The following is a 17,331-nucleotide window of genomic DNA, read 5'->3' as shown; positions in this document are numbered from 1 at the left end:
CAGCGACGAGATGCACACACGTGGAGCTCCAGGCATTAGACTCAGAAAGGTGCGGCCTCAACCGTGCACCCAAGCAGCCCTCACTGAACACTGCTGGGCTCCTGCCTGACAGCGCAGAATGAGCCTCCGAAGATCCACACTATGTCAAGCCACTTCGACACGCGCCAGAACAAAAGGTTAAGGATCTCCAACACCAGCGACGCAAACCACCAGACGTGCAAACAAGCTGGGAAACAGAGCCCGGGAGGACAAGTAAATCCACACAGACCCATAAATCCCAGTGACAGAACTGCTCAGTGACGACGTTAAGTCACTACTGAATACGTTCCTGATGTTCAAGAAGATATCCAAATGGCCAGTAAGCATTTGGAAAGGCGACAATGTCGATGACCTTCAGCGACATGTGTACTAAAACTGAGAGGGCCCCTACTCCCATCAGAACGTTTGGTCTGAGAGCCAACAGTTCCGCTGTGGCTGGGGAGCAGTGGCTGCTCTCACCAGCCCTGGAGGGACTAGAACTGAGAAACTGAGAAACTGGCTTCCGCTACGGAGCCAACAATTCCGCTCACCGTCAACGCAAACACGTGCACCGGAACTGGGCACAGAACAGCCAAGGAGCCTTAGGCACAAGAGCCCCACGCTGAAGACCCCCACATCAAGGAGAGGATGGTTTCGAATTGCCTATGATGCACCCCCACACGGACCGCCATCAAGCGGTGAAAACGAACCCACTATCGCTCCTTGTGGATATGATGCAGGAAGTGCAGAGCAGAGGCTGTAACCCACACGATCCCCTCTCTGGAAATATTTCAAGTATGCAAACGCAACCTAGGAGGGGACGTTAAAAGCCCCAACAGCAGTTTCCTTTGAGAAGGGGAGGTCGGGGTGGGGAAGCACCGGCATCGAGGCAGCCACGCCGCGCGGCCTGAGCCAGGTGGGGGACCGAGCCCGTGTGCGCTCAGCGAGCTGCACACTCGTCACTCGGGCTACCTTCTCTGAGCAGTATTTCAACGAAAAACCACTCGGGTAAATGAAGCATTAAAGCAAAACAGAAATGAGCAAAAGGTCGTGCCAAAATGTACACAAGACTTACTATTTTTCTTTCCTTTTATACTTAGCTGGATATCATAATAATCTTCTCTTCTATCAGATCGATAGTCTACTTCTTTACACTGGATGTAGGACTACAAATAAGGAAAACAAGATGGCTTAAATATTAATTGTCAAAATACTCTCATTCTTAAATCACTTAAGATCATTATTGAAAGCTGGTAACCACATACCACCATTTTGCCTCTGAATAATTTAGGTATGGTGCCTTCCACACACGTGCCTTTCATCTTATTCTCCACATTATCAAGCAACTGGAAGAGAAAGTTGTGACTTTAGGAAAATGTTATGCTCAATTTACAATAATTTGAAACTTGACTAGGAAATTTCAACGGTCAAAGGAGCTCTAGACTATAAATATTAAGACCTTTAGCATGCAATTATGAAAACATACAAAGTCTTCTTCCTTGGTTGGATATTTACAAAAATATCTACATGCAACAGTTGAGATTAACCTCAGTACAGCCTTTGGAATGAATTAGTAATCTGTAGTGCCTTTAGAAGCATTTTTATATTTATTTTACCTCTGTGGAAAAGCATGTAAATTGAGCACTAAACTTAACTCGTATTGGTCCACACCAAGAGATTAATGAGGTTGAGCCTGTCAACAGGATTGACTGGTTTGTCCATGGATATTTAATGAACTGGATTCAATCCAGCTAGTGCTGCAAAAAAGAAAACACACCTTGCCCAGCCAATCACCTTGAATAACCATTTCATGTTGTGTGTGTGTGTGTGTGTCCATGTGCATCTCTGACCACAACTGGAAGGACAGGAATCTGCTATTGACTAAAGACGGTTTTGGGGAGAATCAGCCGCACAGAGGGCTGCCCCAGTTAGAACCTCTGTGCCGAGGGGCAGTCAGGACACTCTGGAGAAACGACGGAAGTCCCTGTTCTAACAGCGAAGCAGGGGTTCGGGACAGCTCCTTAGGCCAGTCTGCGGTTTCTCGGGTTAGTAACTGGGACAGATGTACCAGTTTAACAAAATCAAACCATACTACCTCCTGCTCTGTAAATCCAACTTTCCCCTCACACTGCCCTCTCCAACGGCAATTGCGCTCATTTTTTTCTGGCTCGTGAATGAGACAGATGCTGCCTCTCCTTCCTGGCCTGGTTCTGCCCCACTCGAGGACGGGCGCGTGTGGCATGGAGCAGGTCTGAGCTGGGCCACCACGTCTGACGCTGCTCCGCTGCAGTCAGTGTTAAGGAGTGTACGATTTCGGCGCAGAACTTACCACTCGACACAGCTCTTGAACGTCGTGCTGCATGAAGCTATCTAAGGTTTCCCACCTTGGAAAGAGAGAAGGAACATTTATATTTAATGCTCCGTGTTTCAAATAAGTGCATATTAAGCAACTCAGACTTTAAAAAGTAAACTGCATAATCAGCCATTATTCTGAAATTCATTTCTGGAGGTTATTTAGGGGGGCCCTGGTTTAAAGACGCCCGGATTCTAACAGGACACCACAGTTTTGTCCTCCTCTGTGTGTGAGGGGACATCATTATGTGGTAAATTAGGTCTCAAGCAAAATTCTAAAACAGAGCCTTTATGTCCAAAAAGGACAAAGTACGGTGATAAAAATACTTGGGTGTACTTAAATGCCTACACCCTGCTCTCCATCCTCCTACTACGCACTCATGACTCTTCCTTGGAGAAGGAAGAAGGAAAGGCAGATTTCTGATACATACCCGAAGGACTTTGTTAGCTTTTTTGTTCCTACAGGCTTATCGCTGTGCTGTAATTCGTAGAACACTCTTTGTAACGCTAAGGGGACGCTTTTGGAGGAATCATCACCCTCTGTTGGCATCATGTACACAGCCTAAAATGATTGATTAAGAAATAAAAATGGAATTTTATGTGAAAGCATCATTTCTAATATCACCACGGCTTAAGGCAGTGGACAGGGCTTCTAACTATCCCCCAAACAGGTCAGGACGTTTTAAAAACAGTAATCATGAAAGTCTTCAGAGGCAGTATAAAAAACACAAGAAAGTCAAAACGAATTTAAAAAATTACCCACGGCTCACCATCCAAAGAGAACCACTTTTATTTCCTACCTCTTAAAGCCACACTTTTTAGCTTAACGTTACTTGTGAACAGAAGCTGTGGTAAGACCTAAGTGCCATTGCCATGACCCACATCCGCCTGTCCCTGCGACACCGTCCTATCGGGGCAGCGACCGACAGTGCCGCTGGAGCAGGAACAGCCAGCGGACCAGCCAGCGGCCCCCCACAACCGGGGGCCCATGTTGCCTGCACCACCCTGTGCTGTTCACACGGCATTGCAAAGGGACAGCCGACTAGTTATCCTCCAGTAGAGCCAAAGCATGTCTGTGGTTTTTATTAGTATTCTCACGACCCTAAGTTTTACCTGTAAGTGAAAATTCGACTTCACGGCCAGTGGCTTTGTCCATTCAGTTTTGATACAAAACTTTCAAATGTTGCCGCTAATGGCTTTCGTGTTAAAAACCAACAAACTGTATCACGGGACTACAGAGCCCCCATGAAGTTAGGTCTGTTAGCCAGCCAACTTTTATCCCCCAAGTTAGCTTCACAAGTGTCCACACGCTGAGGAATAAAGATCCGCATTCGCATAAAAGAGGGCCCTCTCTGGAGACAGCACTGTGGTACTGGGAGGGACACGGCAAAGTCGGGTGACAGGACTTTGCTTGTCCCTTAGGACTTGAGCAACAGGGTGGGTGGAAGGTTGAGGGGAAGAAATACCATCCATTTACCTTTCGTAGTTGATTTGTGAAAAATAAAGTCTGCAGCAGGCTGTTCATGTAACAAGTCGCTCCCTGATTCTTTAAACCGACATAGCCCGTGTGCTTCTTTGAATCCCACCTACAAGATCAGTTGGAGGTTGAGGGAAAAACCGCACAGGACACCTCCTCGCTTCTGCAGTGTGTGTGGAGCGATTCGGCGAGACGCCGGCGAGCCCCCGCGCTGCTGTACACCGTCACCTCCTGCCCACCATCCTGACACGGGAACAATGGCCAACACACCCCTCCGAGGGAGAAACTCACCGCCAGGCCCCCAGGCACCAAGGGCACCGGGGCCAGGAGTTCTTAGTACGGTCACGGGCTCTGTTCGCCCAAGTGCACGAGCCCAGCACTGGAGAAGCAGCTTAAGGCCGCTGACGGCAGCCCTGCCTTCTTTGTCCAACACACCACTCACACACAACCGTGAATCCTATGCGACTGGCCCGTGTGGGTCCACGGCATACATACTAGGTCACATGTGGAGTCAGCAAGAAACGCACAGTCGGAACCCCTCTCTTTGCAGTTATACAGAGAAGCAAAGACAAGCATGTACGCTGGGGCAAATTCTAGTTCGGGCTTCTCAACTCCCAGTTCTCTTTCTCCCTAGTCTACAGTGGTGGTTACTGAGGAGAAAAGGTGTATTTTCTCAGAGTTAGCAGTCCGTGCTGCACACTGCCCCCATCGTCACAGGAAGAGAATGCCAGCTAAAGCCACCCCCTTCCCCAGCACCCTCTGTATATAACGCAAAGCCATGAACAAACATGACTGCCACCAAGCGTGACCAACCCTAGAGGAGATGTTTACTGTTGGCCGAGGCTGGGGTCCATAGTACTCTGTGATTCCAGGGATTAGCCTATGACCTTGCTGCCACACTCAGGTGTCCCAAAGGGCCCTGGCTCAAGTGTGTGTGTGTGAGTGGGTGTGAGTGTCCGTGTGTATGAATGCAACCATGGAGAATTTTAAAAACTGGCAAGAAAATGCAAGAATCCTAAATTATAGATGGTTATTTTAAAAACTACAATCGTAAAAATTAAGCAATAATGGCTGAACAGATCAAACTAAAGCAAGAAATCTGCTGTGATTGGTAAGGCTGGAAAACCCCAATCCACTTTTTTAGTCAAGTAAAGTATCATCATAAACATAGGGGAAGACTTTCAAAATGGGGGGGTGGCGTAAAAACCCACAGAAATTTAATCTTCTTGTTTGTACTTCCAGTCCTGATGTCTGCATCTAACCTGAGCTCTGAAAAGGCTCAGGAAAAGCTGGATTCTTCCTGCACACGCCCCAGGCCACAGCAGCCGGGACCGGACTCGTTAACAGCTCCTCCTCGGCTGCCCCACAGTTCCCGGCTCCGGCCATCCGGGTCAACCCACACCAGCGCTCTTGCCAGAGCAGGGCCACGTGGAGATAAAATAAGGGGAGCAAGAAACGGGTGCCTGCCGCTCAGCGTCTTCCCAGACTGCACTCGCCGCCTCACCCTGGGGCCTGGACAAGGCAGCAGGGCCCCACAGCCAGAGTCCAGCTTCCGGCTCAACCTCCACACCTTCAGGATGCACCGCCCCACCCCAGCCTTCCCTGCTGGTCTCCTGGCTCCTGCTGCTCTCCCTGCCCCAACCTCTTCCCCTCCTTGCCAAGTAGCCCCACACCCCTCCATGCCTCCTGTAAGGCTGAACACTGCCTTGTGCACACAGACCTCCCACCACTGAGCAATCAACCCATCTCCTGCCAGTCCTCCATGCTGGGGTCCACCTTCCTCACCATCTTCAACCCACCCATTCCGCCCCTGCTTCCTGACTCAGACTCGCCGCTCCCAGACCTTCCCATCCCTGCCGTCTTCAGAGTAAAATCTGGGCATTTCCTCTGCAGGATTTATGAACTGCCCCACCAGTCTGGATATTTGAGGACAGAAATGCACGGCTATCTTGCCGACCACCATCACCTTCCTAATGCACAGCAGTGTCCGGCCTACAGAAACCGCTCCAGAAAACAGGCCAAGCAAAGGAGTGAACGTGAGGCTGGCGTGCAGAGCCGCACACCCCCCGACTGTGTGGGCAAGCGCAGAGAGGGTGCGTATCTGTTAAGTATGTGTGTCTCTGCTCACATGCTAGTGCTTCTCTCATCACAGCACAAAAGGTGTTTCTTAAGAGCACCCAAGTAAAGAAAAACTTACGCAACTCCATGGGGAGCATCCGCCTGTACAAAGACTTCAAAAGTAACTTTGTCATCATCTATAAATCCTTTCTCAGGATCAGTCACTTCCTATAAAAAATAAGAATATCCAACTTGCATAAGAACACACAAATGCTCGCTTCGTTCTAAACAATTACCCCAGTGCCCTCTACGTATTAGAGGAAAACACTACTTTTTCCAACCCCCACATGGTGCTTCTGATTTTGCAGCATTTTGATCTGCTTTAACTAATGTCCTCTGAACAAGACTGGCAAGGGCTAGATCCCTCCAGGAAGCTCTGGGAGGCACTGGGGGCTGATCCAGGGCATGGCCTGAGGCACCAGCACTCGGGCCCCAGAGCAAGGGCTCGGAGAGGTTCCGGGGATCCAGTGCTGGAGGGCCGAGCAGGACACTCCTGACAGCGCGCTCCTGGGTTCCACCTCTCCCAAGAGCAGCCGAAAAACCTGGGCCTAAGTACTGAGGAGGTTCCCTGAAGCCATGCCCGACTTGGGTGCCCCCACCCCAATACTGCCCTGTCGGCTGCTTAAAAACCTCAGCCAACAAACCGGAGGACACACAGTTCCGGACACCTGCCCCACTTAGGAAGCACGCGTTTGATGCTACAAGACACAGGGCTCTGAGGAGTGAAGGCACTCGGGAAGGAGTAAGGCTCAGATGACTCCGTGTCAACAGTCGGTTACTTACGCTCCAGGCCATGAAGTTGGAAAACCCCCAGTCGTTCTCCTTGTGGAAAAACAGGTGACTAATGCGGCGGCTGAACGACTTCTCGTCGTCTCTGTAGTTTATGATCTTCAGCACGGCTTGCGCGTGGCAGGACCACGACCTGTTCAAGGAAAACCTAAGCCTCAGTTGACCGATTTAACGGACATCTGCTCACTTCAGTAACGCAGTACACAGAACTTCCCACATTAGTTTTCCTTCTTCCTCTTTTATTTTTTGGGAGGGGTGGGAGGAGCTGGGAGAGCGACACATTTACCTCTAATGGGGAACACAGCTAAGAGTCTGGGGGTGCTCATAGGCCACCTGTAGTGATCTGACCCGTGATTTTATTCATTTTAATTTCTTTACGAAGTTTTAGGTCAGGTTCTTTTTTATAATTGCTACCAGTAAAACAGAAAAGTTTCTGAATTTTAGACACTGGTCTTCAGATTCTATGAGAGGCTGGTTTTCTGGTCACATGGTAGTTTTAGGATCTACTCCGGGTATTAGTGACACAAGAGAACGAGAGAAGGTGAGAGTCGTGCCCTCCAGGAGCGCCCCCCCCCCCCCCCCCCCCCAGCAGCTCCCGGGGGACTCCAAGCAGAGCCACCAAATCCTGGCACAGCCCAAGAGCCCTGCTGCCGTCAAGGTGGGCAGAGATCACAAAAGGGCCTCTGGACCAATGTCTAAAAACCGAAAGGCTACAGCCCTTGAAAGGTCCACTAAGGGCTTGGAGCTAGAGACCTGAGCGCAGTGTCAGTACCGGCACTACGCTGGCTCGGGCCGGCCACACTGGACACGGCCCGGCCCGCTCGCTCGCTGTTTCCCCAATGACTGTCAGCGTGAAGCTGCCTGTTAGACTAATGTGCAGCCCAAATACTCACCGGAAACCAGATCATAATAGGAACACAGGGGAAAAAAATTTAACCTACACACAGGCTGCAGCACACACCTGGCTTCGCACTTCTTACCCATCCCAGCCAAGAGCCCAAGGAAACGGACTGCATTCCCTGGGGCCTGGACAGAACAGGGAGGGCCAGTGCCCTTTGGGTAACAGCCTTCCATGAGAGCTCCAAAGGGCCACTGTCTGGGGGTGACCACACAATCATGGTCCAAGGATGCGGCCTTCTCATGGGATCCTCGATAGGGAACGAGAAGGACATGGTGACCTAGTGATCCGGGGACCCCTTCAAACAATGTCAACTAAGCCTCTGAGAAATGCTGAACAGTGACAGTTTTTAATTCCTTCTCCTTTTGAGAAGGAATCAGTGGGGAGAAAATGTGAAGCCTTAATCTTTAGTTTCATCTGAATAATGGGACCATGAAGACTTTTCTCAATTTGAAGACATTTTATTACACACTGCTTTTTAAAAATGACAGGAACAAAACAATATTCCTAAAATAAGCTGAAGAGGCCCATGTTGTAATACCCTCCAAAAGTGTTTTAATTCAATCTTTCTGAATCCACACACAGGAACTGGTTAACACAACGATGGGGAGGCCACGGGACCGGAGGACTTTCCAGGACTACAGTTTTCCCTTCGGGCAGGGACTGATAACCTACCAAAGCCCGGAATTCAGTAGTGAGCCCGTGCACAGGGGCCCGCTTCCAGGTTCCGTGGGCTGGAAGATCCTAACGCGTGAACCTCGCTTTCTCTTTTGCAAGAAAAACAGACACCTTTTCTAACTTGGACAGAACACCTACCGTTGAGTTTTAAGGAGGGGAATGTATTTCATCGAACGTAAAATCAAAGGTAGAGGCAGCAAGGAAACTCAATACCGTTAAGTTCAAAGAGGCCGATCAGATCGGGCCTTCAATCGCATAGCGTAACTATTTGTGGGTTTGTAATCGCATCATTTAAACTGTCTTACGTGGAATCAGATTCAGCATTGCACTGGAGAAAGAATCCTACGCTTTTTTGGTGTGGTCTGTCTGGATAAAAGCGTGGCATCACCATAATCTTCCATGGCAGATTTCGCACAAAACACGGAGGGCTAAGGACCGACTCACTCAGTCTGCTGAAGCGCTCGACAGTGAACTGAAAGGTCGCCTCGGAGCGCCAACTCGTGTCTGCAAGAAAAGGCCGTGTCAGTCACAGGGCTCGGGCATTGTCAAACAGCACCGACGGCCAGCGGCCGTGCGACCGCGCGTGGGACAACCAACACCTGCGGGAACCCGCAAGCTAACCGCTAACCCTGACTGCGGGAAGCGAGAGCATCCTTCCCAAGCGCTGATAACCCGCAACAGTGCAGTGACACAAGCAAATGTGTGAGGGACATCCGAACCCACAGGGCTGACGACACGCACCTGCCTGCCCTCCTTGATTCCAGAGTTCGGCCTGTAAGAAAGGTCTACTCTACTCTGGCAACTCCCAAGTCACCCTCAGTGGGTGGACAGGCCCCCGCTCGTGGGACACCTGCTAAAGGAGCTGACTTGGGCCCGGTCTGCAGAGGAGCAGGGAGGGGGGCGAGGTGCTTGTGGGCGCTCGGGGCCCACGGGGCACCTGGAGAGAGTGCCACAGCCATGCCCGCCGCAGCCCAGCGCTGTTTGAGAGACAAGACTGCTAAGAAGTGAGCCCCAAAATAAATGTGAAATTCACCAGCTCTCCATTTCTGTTAAAATACCTGCCTGGACTCCTGAAGGGGGATTAACTTAAAGAGAAAGAAACTGGTATTCTCCACAGGAATCGTAAAAATCGTTACATTTACTCAACAAGATCTGAAGGCCAATTTAGGGAATTAAGGTTTCCTCCAATAGAAAGTGGAGTATGGATAGAGTGCCTGTCTCTTAGCAGATTTTCAATTACAAGTCCCACTTTAGGGGGCGCCTGGGTGGCTCAGTGGATTAAGCATCTGCCTTCTGCTCTGGTCATGATCCCAGGGTCCTGGGGTCGAGTCCCGCAGCGGCCTTCCTGCTCCGCGGGGAGCCTGTTTCTCTCTCAAGTAAGTAAGATCTTGGGGAGGGGAACAAAGTCACACTTTAGAACTGCACCTTTGACTGAGATGGTGACTCTTCATTTACAGGTGACATTGGCTGCTGATGAGCCCTGACAAGCCCAGCAGCATCTGTGTGGGCGCTTCTCAGCTCCCGTGAAGGGCAGCCCTCCCCAGGCTGTGCCATCTTACTGGCTGGCACTTTTACAGAACGCCAGGAAGCGGCTACCAAAGGTCAAGGTGCTATACTAATCTCTATGTGCTTCCTCTCCACTTCGGTACCTCATGGCCGCAGACAGGCTGCAGTTCACCGGGTGGGACGAGAACCATCAGAGGTGTGCCCCTCTAAGGAACACGGAAGGTTTGCCTGGTTTGGCACCAGGGGCTGTTCTGGCATCCCTGAACCCCAAGCCCCTGAAGCGCCAAGGGAGGCTCTCGGGCTTGGGGAAGAGCATGGTAAGGACACGCTGCCTCCATCCTTCAGTCTCCAAACTTCGCTAAGACAACCAAGTGCCCGGGATACAGACTCCTCGGTCTCCGAAGCGTGCATGTTTGCGACTACCTGAATTGCTATGAAGAAAACATGTCCATCAATCCTCATGAGAGGGCAGCATTCTTTACCAAAGAAATGAGAACCAAAAGTAAGCGTGACAGCTGGCCCTGACCCCTCGTGTCGACACTCTTCCCCAATGTCTCGGCTCCGTGTAACCCGGCTCCACATATGGCACAGGCCCTTCGGAAGGAAGGGCTGCTCCAGAGGGGGCGTCCCATCTCAGAGCTGCAGTATGTACCCAAGCTTCTTCAAGAGGCAGCAAGGACTTAAACCCCTCGGAGGGGCAAAAGTCCCTGAAAAGGCCAAGAGATGGGTTCAAGGTCATGTGTCAGAACTGCTTAGGAACAAAGTGGGCCACTATTTCAGACTCACACGTGAGCTGCATCTCAATCCTGCAAGGGGGCCCAAGACAGAGGTTACTCCCACTTTGCTCGCCGAGGCTGTGGTGTATCTCATCCGAGGTGACTCACAAAATACTCAAGATCTGTGGCCCCTAAATGGTGATCTTGCCTCTGGTTTACAAAATGCCGTATTCTAGAGTTTAGCAACTCCCAAATGCAGAGCCCAATCAAACTGGCCTGCTTTATGGGGACCAAAGAAATGCCATCAACCAAATGAGAAATCTCCTCAGGGCACACACTCATGAGACCCTGAAGAGCTCACTGTCCTGAAGCTCTGCCTCGCTTCTAACTCAACTACTGGCTTTCCGATATGATTCCATTCTTTGTCGCATTCGGTTTTTACACAGACGTAAAATGAAACGTATCCTGAATACTTTTTTGTTCTCCCCCACACTTTATAAACGAATTCCAGAATTCATCCTAAATATTACATAGGACCCAACAAAACGCAGAGGGCACCGAGCTGCCTAGAGCAGACCCTCCCTTCAGAGGCGGAGACGTCCCGCAGCCTCTGCCTCACACGCTCCGCTCACACGCACGGACTGACATTCCACCTCCCATTCCAGGCACATCCTCAGGACAGACTTACTTCGGGAAATATGCTAACTGGGACATTTAACATGAGCTTTCATGTGAATAAAATGTCGCCTTATGGCTCTCAACTCTTTGTAACTAATTACATAAATGAAAAATAACATTATATACCGAAAGGTCAAGGCAAGAGGGTCTACGAAAGAGCAGAGCAGGCTAGAAACCCATCTTTGGCAGAAAGGCCTGGCCTGATCATACTTCCGTAAGCAATTACAGGAGACATAAATGTCTTTGCCCAAGAAAACAGGTGAAAGTTACTCCAGGATTCTATTTTTGCGATTTTCCTGTGTCTATAATTACTTCAAAATTAAAAAAAAAAAAAAAAAGGAAAGCAGTTCACGTGGGATTCTGAGGAATGCCCCACACCCTGCAGAATCAGCTTCATCTGAACAGACTCTACAACCTGCCCGGACGCCGCACTTGGTGCGTTACTGTGTAGCTCTTTGCACTGTCCAGGATAGGACGATGCATGTCTGCTCCCTGCTGTCACCACACATCCTCAGCCTCAACACTCGGTCACCCACCACCTCCACCCTGCCCTCACACAGCAGCACCCTACGCCCGTTCGCGCTCCCGCCTCATCTTCGCCGGGCAAAGGCCAATGAACCAGCCCGGGGTCCAGTTGCTTTGAAAAAAAGGTAGAGGGCGATACGGTCTGTTGTTTTATCTTAAGCCAGAAGCTGAGCCTGAAGGGTCCCCAGACAGCGCTCTCACATTTTATCAGACCTCTGTTTTTCATTCTTTTCAAGTCCTAGTTAATCCCCAGACATTACTTTTGTTTCATGGGTACCAACTTCTACTGGGGCTGCAATGACTCTAAAACTTCTCCTCTTCAACTACGGAAAAACAGAGTAAGAAACTAAAACCAAAGTAGCATAGGCAGGTGCAACCAGAAAATGATTCTGACTCTTGCCCGTAATCCCAGGTTACCAGGACTTTTAGATGTGCTAGCTATCTCCACCCAACACCTGTCTGTGCGGTCGGCCATTTAGCTTTTGCAGAGAAACTCCCCTCCCAAAGAAGGCCCTTCTGCCCAGTAGATAAGCCTAATCCAGCATTTCCTGGATCGTGTGTCCTACTTTCCCATGTCAGAAGGAGATTCAAGAAAAGGGTTTCTAAAGTTCAGAGTCTTGGGGAATCGTTAACAAAACAAGTCTTTTGGAGAAAGACATTAAGGTGCAGACAGCCCAGAGAAGCCCGCGACAGGGACTTCTGGTTGGCCCAGCACCCCTCAAACTTCCTAGACATCTCACCACATGCTAACATCCCACAGAAAAGAGTTTCAAAATACTTATCACAACTGGGAAAATGCTGCCTTCAACTAAGGCTTCTACTCCTAGAACCAGAACAATCTCCCTCCCAGCCCCTTACCATGAAAGAGATAAAAATCTTTTCACTCTCTTATACTGGGCCTTTCAAAAGACACCTAAAATCCCAAACCAGGAACATGGTGCTACCGAAGACCGCTCTGCTTTGTCCTTTAATACCCTTTCTCCGTTTGGTAACTCACTACAGGAATATTTCCACTATTAGGTTCTATGGTTTGGCACATTATTTACTACTACTAGTGTAGTAAAATTTGCCTGAAAAGGAAAGGGGTTTTCATGTACATTACGGATCTCCTAACAGTGGTTCTCAAATGAGGCACTCTGAACCCCCAGAGACATCTGGCAGTGTCCTATTTCTGGTTGTCAGGACTGCAAGGAGAGGGCGTAAGGGTGGGATGACATTGGCATCTGATCACAACGAGGACAGCACCTACAACAAAGAATGATGCACCCAAAAAGGCAACAGTGCCAAAGTCGACAAACTCTGCCCTTTATCTACATCTGCACCTCCTCCCAGGCCCCCCCACCCAAAACACACGCGAGGAAATACTCCTTTGGAATTGCTCTGTGGAACTAGACGGGGAGCTCTCTGCCTGGGGTGGGCCAGTTACTGCTCCTCAAGGGACTGGAACCGTCTCCGCCTCACACCTGCACACTGGGCCTGGCCACACCTTCCCAACCGCACTCTCTGAATCACTTTCGGCACCTCTGGTGTCCGCACTAAAACCAAGAGCCCAGCGACCGGAGACCACACCCACACCATTGCCCTTGATCTACAGTGGAAAGCGCACTCCACAGGTAACAAAGCAGCGGGGTGTAGACCACGCCTCTTTACCTTCCTCAGATATTGCCTCAGCCAGCTGCCAGGGGGTAAACGGCACTGTGAGAGAACGCTCAACTACGGCTGCAGTTTCTCACGGAGGCTGAACTTTTGGCAGGAGGTCTGAACAGCAGTCCTTCTGGTGGTGCAGCCCGTGACTGACGGTTCCTTTCAACTGCCCCGTTACTCCCCTGGGAAGGACACAACCCTCATGAGGATGGATGGACATGCTTTTGACAGAACATGGTTTCATATCACACTGCAAGATTCCAGGGGCTGCATAAAGCGATTACTGGCTGCTACCGTTTCATGACTTTGACCTTGCAATTAAGTGTACAGGTCACCTATCTGGTAAATTATAAAGAAGAAACAGCCTTGAAAGAAAGTGATCTCCTGGGCACAAAATGTCCATGCATATACCTATGCATACACTTTTTGCATAGAAGATACAGACCAAAAGTCAGTGTGGGAGAATGAAGCCCAAAGCTCGATTCAGACTTCACACCTAACGGGAGCGGGGAGGGGTTATCAGCTACAGACAACTGATACACGCTACAAAAAGAGTGCAATGGAAAGCCAAGTTCCAATGTCTAGGAGTATCTTGCTGCAAACAAAAAGGAGAGTAAGATACACTTGTTCTGAACACTAACAGTGGCTGGGAAATTGCAAACCTGAGTAAACCCCCGTCAATTACAAACTTCTGTACTTAAACCTTCTCACCTAGGCTGGGGAGAACCACTTTACCCTGAAATTTGCAGCTAATCTTGAAATTCAAAACCAAAACAGTCTCCTAAATTTGCCTCAGATACAAACCTCCTGAAAACTAGCTACTCCTAAGGAACTCAGAAGTACTCAGGGAAGAAAATTACAGCACGTCTAGTTGTGTTTCTGATAGTTTTCCGCCCAGTGCAAGTAAACCGCGTGTACTCACCGTCCTCCATATCTTCCTCTGTGTTGTTGTGCCCATCACTCATGGCTACATTCCCGTTGATAACAGGGTTTTGAGTAATTCTTGGTGGGTCATCTGTATCTCCAGCTTTAAAGAAAACAGAGAAATTCCATGGTTTTTACCTTCAGGTCTTGGATTAAATAAAGAAAAGCACATTTGTACTTTTGATGATTTCCAGTCACTAATATCATCCAAATGTGCCATAATGAACACACTGTAACTCAAAAGGTGTTTACTAATATGTTCACTAAATACGAACTTTGCTTTCAAAATGCTAAATGGGATGCAAACAATCACTATGCCACATTTGCTCTATCTGCAGTAATATTCTGAGACGGCCTTCCTACTCATTAAAACTCAACCCCACGAAGTGCCAGCATGGCTCAGTCGGTTAAGCGTCTGCCTTCGGCTCAGGTCATGAAACCAGAGTCCCCGGATTCAAGCCCCAAACCCCACAGCGGGCTCCCTGCTCAATGGGAAGCCGGCTTCTCCCTCTCCCTCTGCTCCTCACCCCGCGCTTGCTCTCAAATAAATCTTTAAAAAAACGAAAATAAAACTCAACCCAAGAGGAAATATTGTTAACTAAATATATACATAGCAGTGGGTATTAGAACTTTCAATCACAAGTCAGCACTTTAAAACATCACATTGTGAGACTCAGAGTGTCACTGGACAATTATTGTGATAACTGAAGTATAAATCCATGCAAAAACAAACTGGAGGTTGAGGGGAGGGGCAGAGGGAGTGTGAAACGGGGTCCCTAGGAGGATTGGCATTTATAAAGAGTTGAAAAGGATTGAGAAGCACATAAAAAGATGTGCTAAGACTTCTTTTTTGTTTAAAAAAAAAAAAAGATGTTATTTATTTATTTATTTGAGAGAGAGAGTACACGAGTGGGATGGGAAGGGGAGAAGAGGAAAAACAGACTCCCTGGGCTCGGTCCCAGGACCCTGGGATCATGACCTGAGCCAAATGCAGATGCTTAACCAACTGGAGCCACCCAGGCGCCCCTGTGCTATAGATTTCTAAATGCTTGCTGAAATGCAGCTTGACAAACATTTACGTATGATCAAAGGCATGGATTCAAAACGTGAAACAATAAATGGCAAATACAAGGTAAACTGCCTGGGTGGCTCAGTGGGTTGAAGCCTCGAACTTCGGCTTGGGTCGTGATCCCAGGGTCCTGATCCCAGGATCCTGGGATCGAGTCCTGCGTCGGGCTCTCTGCTCAGCGGGGGGCCTCCTTCCTTTCCTCTCTCTCTGCCTGCCTCTCTGCCTAATCGTGATCTCTGTCAATAAAATAAATAAAATCTTAAAAAAAAAAAAAACTATCTCGCACTGATGCAAGTCCTTGACTTATAAGGAAAAAAAGGTTACCTCAGGACTTGGGATTTAAATAGCCTTCACTAGCAAAAAGGGTCCATACTTCATATATAAACCCTCCCCTGCTTCCAGATGTAAGAACAGCTCACTGCAACTAATGTGGCCCCTTTATGCTGCCTGTACACATGCTGACCGAACAACAGTCTTAGCTCTGAACAGATGTGGTTTTAAAAACAGCTACCTAAGTGTGTTCTAGGCCTGTGACATTTCAGAGCCTTTCCGCCCCATTCAGATCGTCAGGCGGTCTGATTCAGCACCACGGACAGCACCCTCCATGGTTCCCCTCTAGACCAACCCCCAATTATCAGATTACATCTTAAGTAATGCCTGAATATAAAACATGTTTTTTCCCTTAAGCATCTCAAAATACACCTTAGAAATCTCTGGAGGCCAATAAATAGATATTGCCAAATTTATATCACTTCCAATTCTGATACTCGTCTTATTAACTATCAATACATGTATTTAACAACTGTGTTAAAGTTATTTAAAATATATATATATATATACATTTTTGAACTGGTCCCTCAACCATCACACACACACACAAAGTGGAGTGGGAAGAAGAAATTCTTTTTGCTGATGTTTAATTAGCTCAAACTCTAAAACATGTGCTTAAAAAGCAACATTTTTAAAAAGACATTTTGAAGTGTACTTCATCCACATATAGCCTCCTAAATAAACACCAAACCATCATTAAAAATATTTTATGAGGAAAAACCCCTATGAAGGACTATGAAATAAATTATGGCACATTCCACTAATAGAATATTATGCAGCAGTGTTTTATAAATCAGTGTTTCAATGTACCTATCTGGAAAGTTCTCTAAGCTCTAAGTTAAAAAAAAAAAAAAAAGATACCAAGCAATAAATATCATCACATGTAACCTCTGTTATAAAAGAGACAGAGTGTGCTGGAATAAGAACAAATAAATTCTCATTTCCCTTTACATGATAAACAAACACCGGAAGGACACATCAACTATTCAAAGGCTCTCCAGAAGCAGCAGTAGCTTGAGTCAGCACTATACACACTCTCACACCACACGAATGCACCATAAATCTTAAAATAATTTGCTTGATGTAAGCTTGGTATTTTAACTTAGTTCCTCAGTTCAAATCTGTCCCACTACAATTGCCTTAAAATATGGTTTTTCATGCATGATTCAAAAATAAACTCTGTATACAAAACAGCATCACACCTAAAACTAGGATGCTTTGTAGACATAAGCAGTGTGAACTACAGCGGGTCATAGAATTCCCCAACTGATTCGTAATCCTGAAGATTCTGAGATACAAGTGAATTCAGTTTATAGCTGAAACAAGACTATCTTTAAGGGTCTTGGAATACTTTTTCACCGGAAGTTATAGTAATAATAAAAGTCAAGATCAAGGTGGGGCGCCTGAGTGGCTCAGTCAATTAAGTGCCCAACTGTTGATTTTGGCTCAGGTCCTGTCTCAGGGTCATGGGATCAAGCCTGGGTTCCACACTCAGCAGGGAGTCTGCTTCTCCCTCCCCCTGTGGCCCTCCACGGGCTCATGCTCTCTCTCTCTCTCTTTTTATTTTTTAAAAAGATTCTGAGTCTCTACAATCTTTAAAAAAAATTAA

General features: G+C 48.1%; 1 protein-coding gene across 3 annotated transcripts in view; it reads right to left on the bottom strand.

Moving 5' to 3' along the window:
* Positions 1 to 992: 992 nt before the first annotated feature.
* LOC116863146 (ubiquitin carboxyl-terminal hydrolase 7-like) overlaps positions 993 to 17,331 on the bottom strand; it is a 43,111-nt gene continuing 26,772 nt past the window's right edge. For 2 of the 3 annotated variants that reach the window (XM_032850640.1, XM_032850639.1), the window contains exons 2-10: positions 14,322 to 14,426; positions 8,636 to 8,834; positions 6,749 to 6,887; positions 6,045 to 6,133; positions 3,848 to 3,956; positions 2,802 to 2,932; positions 2,348 to 2,402; positions 1,284 to 1,364; positions 993 to 1,184 (exon numbers count right to left, since the gene is read on the bottom strand). In XM_032850640.1, the coding sequence (XP_032706531.1) occupies positions 1,008 to 1,184; positions 1,284 to 1,364; positions 2,348 to 2,402; positions 2,802 to 2,932; positions 3,848 to 3,956; positions 6,045 to 6,133; positions 6,749 to 6,887; positions 8,636 to 8,834; positions 14,322 to 14,426 (1,085 nt within the window). In that variant the 3' untranslated portion in view covers positions 993 to 1,007. The other variant, XM_032850641.1, reaches the window with a different exon arrangement.

Source organism: Lontra canadensis, unplaced genomic scaffold (assembly GCF_010015895.1).
Source record: "Lontra canadensis isolate GAN:19392208 unplaced genomic scaffold, GSC_riverotter_1.0 scaffold608, whole genome shotgun sequence".
Lineage (NCBI taxonomy): Eukaryota > Metazoa > Chordata > Mammalia > Carnivora > Mustelidae > Lontra > Lontra canadensis.
This window is presented reverse-complemented; position numbering and strand designations above follow the sequence as displayed.